This window comes from Gymnoscopelus braueri (assembly GCF_963280865.1).
Source record: "Gymnoscopelus braueri genome assembly, chromosome: 2".
Classification (NCBI taxonomy): Eukaryota; Metazoa; Chordata; class Actinopteri; order Myctophiformes; family Myctophidae; genus Gymnoscopelus; species Gymnoscopelus braueri.
Window position 1 is genome coordinate 29618917 of NC_137604.1, and position 13113 is coordinate 29632029.

The 13113-nt window shown below is 42.2% G+C and overlaps 2 protein-coding genes across 2 annotated transcripts in view; one reads left to right on the forward strand and one right to left on the reverse strand.

Moving 5' to 3' along the window:
• LOC308098523 (leucine-rich repeat transmembrane neuronal protein 1-like) overlaps positions 1-738 on the forward strand; it is a gene marked incomplete at its 3' end in the record, with an annotated part of 1989 nt that extends 1251 nt beyond the window's left edge. Inside the window, exon 1 of the mRNA XM_080446914.1 lies at positions 1-738. This exon is cut by the window's left edge and continues 1251 nt beyond it. Coding sequence (XP_080303040.1) covers positions 1-738 — 738 coding nt within the window.
• ctnna2 (catenin (cadherin-associated protein), alpha 2) overlaps positions 1-13113 on the reverse strand; it is a 574287-nt gene that overhangs the window by 220907 nt on the left and 340267 nt on the right. The gene's annotated exons all lie outside the window — the stretch shown is intronic.

Here is a 13113-nt window from a genome sequence, read left to right on the forward strand (position 1 = left end):
AGTGCACCCAACCTGAAGGTGCTCATGCTGGACTCTAACCGGCTGACCTCTGTGGACCAGCGCATCCTGGACTCGTGGTCCTCTCTGGATAGCATCACGCTGGCGGGCAACGAGTGGGAATGCAGTCGCAACGTGTGCGCCTTGGCCTCCTGGCTGAGCGCTTTCCGTGGCCAGCATGACAGCTCGTTACTGTGTTCGAGCCCGGACATAGCACAGGGAGAGGACGTGCTGGATGCTGTGTATGCCTTTCAGCTGTGCGAAGACCCACCTATGGGGGTAACTACGGCAGGCCCGTTTGCCTCCACCAGAGACCGAGCCCACGGTGGCCCAGTGTTCCCAGGCCCGGTGACACCCAACCCATACGAGGGTGAGGGTGGAGAGGTGGTCACCGGCTCTTTCACTGTCACAGTGGGCCACGATGACCTGGAGAGCACCATGCAGATCCACAAAGTGGTGACGGGCACCATGGCACTCATCTTCTCCTTTCTCATCGTGGTGCTAATGCTCTACGTGGCCTGGAAGTGCTTTCCAGCCGGAATAAGACAATTGAGGCAGTGCTTCAGCAGCCAACGCCGCAAACAGAAGCAGAAGCAAAGCATGCAGCAGATGGCTGCGATTTCCACACCGGAATACTATGTTGACTATAAACCGAACCACATCGAGGGAGCCCTGGTCATCATCAACGAATATGGCTCATGTACCTGTCAGCAGCCACCTTCTCGGGAATGTGAAGTGTGACCCTGCTTTGTGAGTATGTGCGTTTACCTGTGTTTATCTGGATATAAAGCCCTTTTTTGGATATATTAGGGAGGAGGGGGCAGGGGGTATTATGGGACAAATGGAATAGAGGGATCCTTTGGACACTTTTTACACTGCGTCTCACTGTGCTGCTTTATTTCCTGGACGGAAGGAGTGGGCTTTATGGGTGTGAGTCTACTACAGTGGATTTACTGCTGGCTGGAAGAGGCCATACTGGGCGAAATCGGGACCCGACTCTTGGACCTGTTTACTTTCTACAGGAACACAAATAGGAATATGTTGTGGGGTATTGAGGCTTTTCTCTCACAAAGGATGGATATTTGAGCTTTAATGTTTCTTTCCACTTCAGGACATTCTAACATTGTCTAAGAATCAAACTGGGGACACAACAACAAACACTTTCTATGTGGCAAACACGACATTTGACAATGATAAACAACATTTAAAAGATTTAAAAAAATATATAAATATATATGTATATGTTTCAGTTGGATTTAAAAAGTGTAAAGATAAAAGTATGTGTAAAATATGTTTAAAACAGAAATGCAAGTGTGGAGGAAAAAATGATGCAAGATGCTATTCTAGTTCTTTTGTAAACTACAAAAAAAAATGTTTAAATAAATGAACTGCTATTCACAGTAAAATGCTCTGAGTGTGTGAAAAGCCTTTGAGAGAGGATGAATGATAAAGAGATGCAATTCTTCTGCTGTTAGACTGGAGAGCGTTTGCTTGTGTGTCTCTGCAGTGTGTCTAACGGAAAATAAATAAATAAATAAAAAGGGGCAGTGCGATATCTGCACCTCATTTCCAATGTTTAAGCTGGTCAGAACCCTTATCTGAATTTCAGACCATTTTCTCTATCTTAAATTCTCATGTATGTTATTCACTGTGTTGGCTCGCAATCAATGCTGTAGTTGCTTTCTCCCCCCCCCCTCCCTCCTCCCCGTTTCTTTTCTGTAAATAGATTTTTTTTCTCCTGCATTTTAATCAGATGGCATATTTTCATAATGATTATATGATTATTTGTGCACCATCCAAGTAAACAAAGTAGAGCGTCAACGATCTATAGCTATGCTTCTCTCACTGCTTCACAATCTTTGGCTGTCATGCAAGAGCGGCAGCTCCTTTTCACTGAGTGGGGGCATACATGAGACAGCAAACGCCTTTGCCTTACACATTTAAATCAAAATGCACTCTAAAATAGCCTTGTTGAAAAATTACCACACCGGGGCTTCTTTTGTTGTTGTCTCAAACGGACATAAACACATACAAATATCCCTCACTGTGTTTACATGTAATGTGAAATGTTCCTTAAATACAAGGCCATTTTGAGGTATGTCATGCCTTTTTTTCTCTGGTATTCCTTGTGTGAATGCGTGCACTATACCAGATGTTGTGTTTTCCTGTATCCTGCGACATAATACGTACACATGGTGGGTAATGTGAAGTGGAGAGAGGAGAACGAGGATCACAACGACTGCAGAGCGAGGGCACAGACTGCTCTCTAGTGTGCATGTTCTTACACTGTAGCTCTAGTCTGCCAATTGTTTAGGAGGGAGCACTTCACATCCTACACATTCTCTAACACTGACCTACCGTAGGCCTATTGCTGCTGCAGCAGCATCGATATGAAGTTTAACCACTTAAACCCCATATGCTTCAGTTGACCGGGGTCCCTCAGAGATCTATGCCTGGTTCCTCCTTTTTTTTTTACTTCCGCACAGAATCTCTTCACTGAAAATAGCTGATCTTTAAGCTCACACCGTGTCACGTTGCAACATGTTGTGAGCTTGTAGATCTGCTATTTTTGCATAATGTTCACCTATAATATGTCCATAATAGGGATGCTAAGGTTCAATTGGCTAACGATCACAAACACACGTGCACGAAGACACAAAAATAGATGCACGCACACAGGCGTAATCAGTATATCAAACAAGAGGGTTATTGTTGTAAATTAGCCCCACTGTCAGCACCCACAAATAAGACGTTGCGTTTGCATTATCATGACATAATTGGTTTGCATAGTGCGTGTGCATGCACGCCTGTATGCACCTGTGTCTGTGACTATGTGTGTCTAAATTTCAGCACGAAGCGTGTCTCTGTGTGGCCAGATTGCACAAAACATGTGTGTCTATCTGCATGACACGTGCCAATAGGATACACGTTATCAATCAACTATAACCTAAAAACTAAATCTCTTCTGAAAAAAGGTGAAACCTTGCATAAAGTTATTGTTTCCTGAATTTAAGAAATCCTAAACTCTATAACAGGACATTGCACTGTTGTTTAGAGGAAAATACTGGTGTGAGTTTTTGTTTCCCTCATCTCGAGGCCTAATGCATAATTTCCGAATAAGCTAATACGTAATGAGATGGTTCCTTCAATGTATATTGTGTGCAAAGTGATGGTCAAGTAAGTCCAACAGTATATTATCCGCTGTGGCTCAGAGGATCTATTTATGTTGAAACTCCATCCAGCTATCAGTCACCCTCGTCAGAAATTATGCTCTTTCAGCAGTCCAACACCTTCCTTGTTCTTTTCAGGTAATATTTTTGACAGCAGGGCTCGAGTTTCCAGATAAATGTGCCATTTTATTTAAAGCAGCAATGACAGTAAAACTCAAGTTGGGATTGGTCGCTGCCCAAGCACAGCGTTAGTGCTGAAATATGAGGTCATCTATAAGCACCCTCAACCGTGCATGACAATAAATGTGCTACAGGGTCACCACATCAAATGAATGTCATTCCTAGTTTACGAGGGAAATAAATTACTCACTAACACCAGTATTTTCTTTCAAGCAATACGCTGCATGTTTCTCCTGTCAAAATAGACAGAATAGACAAAATAGACAACATCTAATTAATTAAACATGTTCTTTGATGGCCATGCACCAAATAGTGTTGGCTTAATTGCTTTAACCGTGGTGTTTTGATTTTGCCATGTTATTAAAAATAAAATAAAATATTGATTATTATTATTATTATTATTATTTTAATAGCATAGTCTCAAAATAATTTAGAAAATATTTGTGGTGAAGTAGATAAGTGGTTAACGCTGAAAACCCAAAATAGGCTTAATACTGCAGTGCATCATACCAACTGTTAAACTGAACCTGAAAACGATTATAGCCTCAGAGTAGGGAAAACACTGACATTTCCAGCTCACCTTTTAGTGGCCATGGTCGGCGGAGAGACCACAGCTCAGACTTGCCATTTGAGATTCATGATCTACTTCTTATTCATGACATCATATTTTGTAGCAAGTGTCCCACGTTGAGACTCAACATGACTGTTAATCATAACCGCCAAGTCATCTGCATGCAAATGAGCATAGCAGGTAAACACCTTGAACATGAGTGAGCTTTACTTCATTCTCTTATCTTCAAATGTTTTTTTGAATTTTCTCCGTTTCACATTCTGCACAGCACCTTAAATCATGCAACTCCAGGGTACATCTTTAGGTGGTCACCTTCATGTGTATGAATATTGGATGATGCCCAGCCTAGAAAGAATTTGGCACCAAAATTGATTTTGCTTCAGTCTGTTCTTAAACAAGCAATGAGAGCAACAGCAGGTGGAGAAAGGGGCTGAATATTTTAAAAGGTTTGAGCCCTTAAGGCCTGGCATGATAGGTACTTAAGGCCCATCTCTATCCCTGCTTATAACAGCTCTCTCTTTCTCTCTCTCTGTGTTTTCACAAGACTTACAATTAGGCACACTAAATGCAGAGAAACTGACCAATGCATCTAGCTGACAATGGATCAAATGTCTGCTTGACCTAAGCCTGGAGAATTCCCAGAGGGGACGTAATAGCTTTCTGGACAGCGGCCATTATTAATGCCCTGATTGATGATACTTGGTAAAAATCTATACAGATGAGTGGTAACCAAAAATGATCAGAGTGATAAAAAATGCATACATCTTTTGCTCTTGGTCAGAGAGTTATTCTATTATTCATATGGAAATCCTTCATTGATTTAGCAGATCATTAGTGGTCAAATAGGTGACTTAACCACAGTCCTATATTGGATCATCGTATGGAGAATATTAAGTATAAGATGTTGTTCTTTGAATGAGAAAATGGTCATGAAAGTGTGAATTGTACACAATGGGGCCACAGCTGTTGGGAAAGGGGTATGTGATGGTTGGATAATGCACTTGCTAATGGCACTGGAGCTATTGTCTCCCAGCTGTACTGTGTGTGTGTGTGTGTGTGTGTGTGTGTGTGTGTGTGTGTGTGTGTGTGTGTGTGTGTGTGTGCGTGTGCGTGTGCGTGTGTGTGTGTGTGTGTGTGTCTGTCTGTGTGTGTCTGTGTGTGTGTGTGTGTGTGTGTGTGTGTGTGTGTGTGTGTGTGTGTGTGTGTGTGTGTGGCTATCTGCACATGTGCTTATGAAAGAGATAATACAATCAACCGAGATAAGACCATAACAAACCCCTCAAGGACTGTATTGTTGGTTAATAATAAGAGCACGGCGGCCCAGTTCGTCCGAAAATAGCCGATACAAAAGCAGTAATATTTGCAATGTATCGGAAGCAACGTGTTGTGAGCTTGTAGATTGACTATTTTTGGCACGAGCAACAAAGTCAGGCTAATGAAGGCTGTGAGACGGAGTGATAGTAATTTTGAGTTATTGACTGTAAAGAACAAAGGTCAAGCCAATGTAATGAGAGCATGCAGAGGACGCTTGCTTGGCAGAGAGTGGGATGTATGTGTGAGCGTGGCAGCCAGGGGTCAGAGTCAAACACTGACAACAGGGAGGAGCCCCGCGGAGCTGGACTAACGGCGCAGGTAGCTCGCTGCGATAAATCTAAACACTACACCGCTGTCGCCATCCATCTACCAAAACACACAAACGGCCAAGACACCGTGTTGCTTACGCAGCACTGTGTGTGTCTGTGTGTGTGTGTGTGTGTGTGTGTGTGTGTGTGTGTGTGTGTGTGTGTGTGTGTGTGTGTGCGTGCGTGCGTGCGTGCGTGCGTGCGTGCGTGCGTGCGTGCGTGCGTGCGTGCGTGCGTGCGTGCGTGCGTGCGTGCGTGCGTGCGTGCGTGCGTGCGTGCGTGCGTGCGTGCGTGCGTGCGTGTGTATGGCAGGTATTAAGGTATTACTATACTTTTGAGGTCCAAACAAGGAGAAACAGCTTTCTAGTGAGGTCCAAAATGCCGGACCCCACAAGATAAGTATAAAAAAATGGAAAACATTCAGGCCAGGGTCAGGGTTAGGATTAGGCATTTAAGGGTTAGGCTTAGGGCTAGGGGCTAGGTTTAGGTTTTGTGGATAGGGTTGTGGTTAACAATGGCAAGAAACATAAAGATAAACATGGTATTTATATGGCACCTCCCCACCCCCCCAAAAAAAAATATATATATATATATTAAAAAAAATATATGAATTAAAAAATAAACCTGGGTGTGCCCCTTAACATTGTTACAAAACCGTTGTTTATGTACCCGAAATCCGTCACAAACCCGCGAAAATCAGAAATCAGAAACCACTAATAACCGCATAATTTTCGGGTGCACATGCACGCGCACGCATGCGCGTTCATGAGGGCCCGCTGTGACCGCCTCGCGTCGGGGCATGCTGTTGCCTCGTTACGCGACTGTGTGCGCGCGTGTATGTGTGTGTGCGCGTGTGCGTGTGTGGCATCATTCCAAACATCCTTTGGAAAAGTTTGCATCACAACCATAAAGATGCAAACAAACATTTAACAAATTAATGAACCTGGCTTACTGTGTGGGGTATTGATCAGGCACCCTTCTGCTGTTTCACTGGAACTAGCGGAGCGTAATAAAATGCTAACACCCCCTCATAATCGGATGGGAAGCTAAATCACGGGTGGCAGTGCGTGCTGTGATAGGCTGTATGGTGCTGCTAATGAATAATGGCAATGTGTGGGTGGCTGTATGTTATACTGGGTGGTCTATCAGGATCGATATTCTAATCATCATCATCTTTGACCTCCCATGGCTTTCCATGCCATCTTCATCTACCTCAATTCTGTCTCTCCTCCACTCTTCTTCTATATCCCTATGCTTCGAATGAGAGCGCCAAACGACGGTGGAGGAAGAGGCGCCCATCCATCTGGTTCACACAATATAAAATGGCTTACCTCCCGGCCATTTCTCTGTTTAATTTGAACAAATTGGCCACATGTCAGTTTACCTCACCAACACAGGTCAAATAAAACACTATAATTACATTTCTTATCCAGGGTAACTTTCCTGGCAGCGTGCTCTCTCTCTACACCCACAGCTTCATTTACATGCACTCTGTTCCAGCTCCACTGCATTAATAATAATAACGACTAAGAAGAGCCACAATTCTTGACTGAGTAGGATGTGATGGCTACTAAATGCTAGGGAGGATGAAACGGGCAAAGTAGGTTTGGTTAGCAATCTTCATTCCATGTACTTCAGGGGCATGAACACACAGCTACTTACTGTACTGTATGTACAGCATGCAGTAATAGTACAACTGGTGGATGTTTTTCCAAACCATTTTCCAAACCAATTAAGTCCTATTTTATACTTTAAATTAGTGAAATAGTCAAGGCTGTAGATCTGCTATTTTCAATATTTCTAGATGTTTTTTTTATTTATTTTATAAATGTTTTGAACATTTTAGAAAATCTCAGAAAATCTTTGATACATGTCACCTATAACACAGACTGATTTGTTTGCGCCTGAATCCATGACACACTGAGGCTAGAGAACACACTCCATATTTGGGCGCAGCTGCATTGCAAACTCTTTATATGGTTATGGCTGAGTGTGACGACATGGACCGCCTTAAGCCAATTTTAATATATGTTATTATTACATCATTGTTGTTGTTATTTGCTTTATAGCTGTCACTTGTGCATGGTAAGACCGGGAACGGGAAGGCTCATCTGATACTATAGTGCTCTTTCTTGCATTAAACATCAAACATCAGGGTCAGTCAGTGAGCTAATACTGTGTGTGGAAACAGCTGGGGCTGCATCTGGGCATCCATGTAACCCGTACTAGAGCAGATGTAGGGCAACACCCTAATATGCAGATTATTGTGGTGGCTGCATTGTAAAGCATTATATGGTGCTGGCACTGATTTTTGTTTCTGTGTTTTTTTTTAATCCATAACGCAGATGACACAGATAAGAGATGGAAGCCGTAAGCAACAACCGTATGTTGCCATGTAAAAATATGACAACAGAATATATTACTGCTGTCATTATACAATACAGTATACAGTATCTATGGACGACTGTTATTTGAGGACAGTGATTACATGTCATCGTGTTGACATGATACGGTAGGCTTTAAGACGTGCTGCTGTTATATTAAAAACTGAGGACATAATTACTTAAAGATCAAATAAAATAGACTTGTGAGATATGAAACGTGTGAAATATAAATACTGCACGCATTTGTTCTATATATAATTGCACAATTATTGACCCTAGAAGCCTGCAAACACAAGTGGACAGATAATTCAAAAGCATTATTTTTGCAAAGAGTGGATCATTTGGTTTCTGGCAAATGTTGCTTCTCATCAATCAAATAAGTGCAAAATAAACAAAACTATGAATAGTAGGACTGTTGTACTTTTACAGTTGCAGCTTTACAAGATGGCTGCAGTATGGTGGAAGGTGCATCAAGTGATATTACCATCTCAGCAACCCTTTTCTTCAAGCCCATGTCTATAAAGTATTATAATGTGTGTTTATCATTTGCTTAGAACATAAATAATTTTAGAATGACTTACTGTATGAGGCCATGTATAAATACATTATAATCTGCTTCTAATAATGTATAATTACAGTTATAAGCAGTGAGAAGTACTCCTAATACATGATAAAGTATTGCATTGTATTAAGATTATTGTTATATATTAATATAATACAGTGTTATAAGCAGATTACCAGCTCAGTGGCCTTGTGGTTAGAGTGTCCGCCCTGAGTCTGGGAGGTCGGGGTTCGATCCCCGGCCAGGTCATACCAAAGACTCTAATAATGGGACCCAATGCCTCCCTGCTTGGCACTCAGCATCATGGGTCGGATTGGGGTAAGTCCCTGCGACATACTAGCGTCATGTCCAGGGGATGTACTTGTACATCAAGCTGCCTCACGCTAAGGAAACAGGAGATAGGCTCCTGCCCTATGGCTCGGCAAGGCTTACTTACTACTTACTTATAAGCAGATTATAATGTGTGTGTTACCAAAATCTTGAAAACAACAGAATTGAGAGAACACACCATTTAGTTGACATTCAGCAAAGTCCCTAAATTATGCATCTGAATCATAATAGATTTAGCAAAGTATTAGTTTGACGCACACGCCTGATGCAGTCATCACTTATGTATCGTGGGTGCAGGTGCATAATTCTTGGTCGAATCATTCTAAAGCAATTTTTTTATTCCAAACGGTACTTTGAAATAGAGTGGTAAAAAGCACAGCCGCATTCTAGAGGCTTCCTTTTGAATAAAAAAAAGTTACCATTTGGGTAAAGGGAAGTAAAAATAGACAGCATTTATCATTTTCTGTTTATCTGATCAGTGTCAGGATGAATAAATGGTATTCTACCCACTCTGCCCCACTCTCTTTCTCCTCCCTATCTGTGGGGACAGATTGGCATCTCTCCAGTAGCCAATGAGATTGGCTGCATAAATGGAATTGCCCCATTCTCCCGGTGTCAGTTACGCTAAGGGAATATGTTCACAGTTTACAAAGCCCGGGCGCAGGTACTTCTTTTTAAGACGGAAGACAGTTTGGGTAAACAATGTTTTTGGGTAATGGCGCAGAGGCTTCAAAATGCACATAAAAGGTGAACTTACCTGTCAGAGTAAATGAAGGGCAGAGAATGCCAAACGGATCCATATGAAAGAAAAAGAGAGGGTGGGGGGGGGGGGGGGGTTGGGGGGGGAGACAAATAGAGACTTGTTACAAAAAGAATGTCTGACTTTGTTGCATTATATTTTGATCTGCGACTTCAAAACACGACAAGCTTTTGAGCCTCAATGTCAACATTCTCAGTGTCAAATATTTACTGTGTGTCTTTTATGCCTCATCATGTGATCACAGGGTTTCATTTCAAGGACAGGCAGAATAGGAGAGAGAATAAGAGACGGTAAACATCGTTTTGAGATCAGACGGCCTATGACAGGGAACAAAGGAACGAGCGGCTGCGTGTGTGTGTGTGTGTGTGTGTGTGTGTCTGTGTGTGTGTCTGTGTGTGTGTGTGTGTGTGTGTGTGTGTGTGTGTGTGTGTGTAGTAGACATGTGTAGCAACTTAAAAAAGAAGTGGAACACAGATACTATGGCCTAAAGTGCTGTAGTTAAGTTGATGGTGCGTTTAATGCACAAACTTGTGACAGCCATCACACTCGGCAGCAAAAACTGGTCAAAAAGTGAGAGCGCGAGAGAGAGAGAGAGAGAGAGAGAGAGGAGAGAGAGAGAGAGTGAGAGAGAGAGAGAGAGAGAGAGAGAGAGAGAGAGAGAGAGAGAGAGAGAGAGAGAGAGAAAGAGAGAGAGAGAGAGAGAGAGAGAGAGGAAGAGAGAGAGAGAGACAGAGAGAGAGAAGGGCCTTTTATTAGCAGACTGTGCTGACAAAAGGCTGTAACGGCTGACAATGGCACTGCCGAGCTGCTGTTCTCAACCCAGCAGCAGAACACAGCCTATTTATGACACCCACATGGCTCTATTCAATCCAAAAGCCATATAAAAATATATGTGGTCATTATTTATTTGCCTGATGCCCCACTATAATGATAGTAATTAGCTGACTTCCAGAGTACACTTAGTGGAATAACACAGAATGGCTGCACACAATTACATCAGCTCAAGGAAGGAAAATAAACAAAAATAGCATGCAGTAATAACCAACAACAGTGCTGTTTATAGGTGAAAGAGGAAATGCAGAGGAATAATAAATACGTATGTGTCCAGGTAGCTCAGTCGGTAGAGCACTCGCCTTTCTAACGTCTAGGTTAGATTGCGTTGCACGCCAACTCAGCGTATGAGTAGAACGGCGTTACCTAAGTTGTGCGGTATAGTACTGGGACGTGATGCAGGTGTTCCACCCCACCTCAGAAATCCAACTCCCAGGGCTCTAGACTAGCACAGTGGTTTTCAACCATTATTAATTCGGCATTTGAGCCACTGACCACCATTTGATGAGATTTAGACTCTCACACCCAAGACTTTGAATATTTTGTTATCGTTGGATAAGGTTTTGTCCATAATGCCATGCTGTATTGATGTGGTACCATTAGGAGAGATGAGAGGCAAACGTTGATAAAAAAGAACGATTCTTCTACATTCTCTAATTGTGTAGACTTCTTGTAAATTAAGTAGTGCAGATGTTAAACAATCATTTAAGTCTTGAGAGCGTAAAATGAAACCAAATGGACCCGTAAGGGTCCATTTGGTTTCATTTTACGCTCTCAAGAGTTAAAGATCTACAGTATAAAGGTCCTTACACACCGGGGCGATTTTTTTCATGCGAATAATACCTTTTTTTTTTTAAAGTCACTGCAAGCTTCCACATCAGTTTCGCGGAGCGAAAAAAGCGTCTTTTAATTATTCGGAACGAGTCCGAATTTTGCGTATATTCGCATATTTGCCGGTGTGTAACCGCCTTAAGGGTCTATTTGGTTACCAACTCTCCATCATTTAGCTGGGGGACCACCTGGAACCCCCTCAAGGACCACTGGTGGTCCCCGGACCCCTGGTTGAGCACCACTGCTCTAGCACACTGAAAAGGGGATAGGCACCCTTGTTCTCGGCCGATACCGACAATAAGCCACTCCGACCTACTTACTTACAGCGTTCATTAAACCACGTTAACACCGGCGTCCCTATTTTGGGCATGTCAGTACAGGCGATAAAATAAAGTAAACAAATTGCGGATCTACAGGCTCACAACGCGATGTGACGCGTTGTGAGCTTGTAAATCAGCTATTTCTATTTATTTTATTTTATAGAGCTTAATATATTTAACTCTCAGAGGTAAATATACACTCACAAGTTTCCTGTTCTGACACAACTTCAACACGGAGCGAGTGTGAGTGAGTGATTTGTGTGTAACCCCCCCTAGGGTTTTCCCTTCATCCCGGTCGGTGGTTGTTCCCATACGGTTGTTGACAAGCGTGATGGAGTGTTATTCCAGTGAGTGTCCCCTGGAAGTCAGCTGATTGCATTCATTATACTGGGGCGTCAGGGAAATAAATAACTATGCAAGTAAATAAATGAATGAATAAATAAATAAATAAACAACCATAAGATTTATGGATGAGGCTCAAGTGGGGCAACGCAAGACTTTTCAAAAGATAACCAGGGTAAGGATTCTATAAATGTATCCGTGGCCACGATGCTCCGTATTCCTTTTGCATATTGTGCCGACGTGTGAGCTTCAATCAACGTTTCTAATCTTCTTCCTTTTAGAGACTATGAATTAGGTAATACGCACAGAGGCTCGTTCTCAGACTGTTCCAATCTAGGACATTTACAATACACATCAATTTATCTGGCCATAGTTTAGGGTGACCCATTATGAAGAAAGTTAGATGTTGGAGAAAAGTTAAAGTAGCTTGCAGCGCAGTGTGCATGCCATCATTCACATTGAATGGATGTGATGTTAAATTATGTATTTGTTTATTTTTGTTTTAAACAGGGGCAATCCACTAGCCTGACACTCAGCCTGAATTTTCATTTAGTTTCATTCCAGAACAACAACATTGTAATGGGCGTGGCTAACGTGTACAAGGCCTGGAGCCAGGCTAACAATCCACACAATCAAATTATGACATCTCCAACTGCTTCAACTGTAGTAGTGAAGAACCACTCCACTTTCTATTGTCAACACTGACCAGGCATGCATGTATAACCCCTGACACTGACTGCACCTTTCCTTAGCCTTACACTTTGTCCGCATTATTAAATCTAATAATTTCTTACATGACCATCATCATATCAGCAACTGGTCTGAAATGGCCCGTTTGGTAAATTCAGAATCAACTGTAAGACTTCAGTTTATTAAACAAGCATTTGAGGCACAATTTGGGCACATAAATCTTCCAGTGGTGTCTATGGTTCCATTTCACTTTAGATCTGGATCTAACCAGTCTGGATAGTAAAACAAAATAAAGCATTAAAAATGTAAAATGACAAATTGCATCATTATTACTGTTTCTTTTCAGCCATAATGTTATCTTGTTAAATTGTATTAGTTGTGATTGCATATTGAAAATGCTATTACAACTACTACAATGTTAATGTGGGAAATACAAATGAAAAATGACGGTAAGATGAATTGAGCTCTTTTGCAGGCCTGTGTTCTTTTCAGGGCTGCACAAACATTGGGCGTGGGGGGTGGG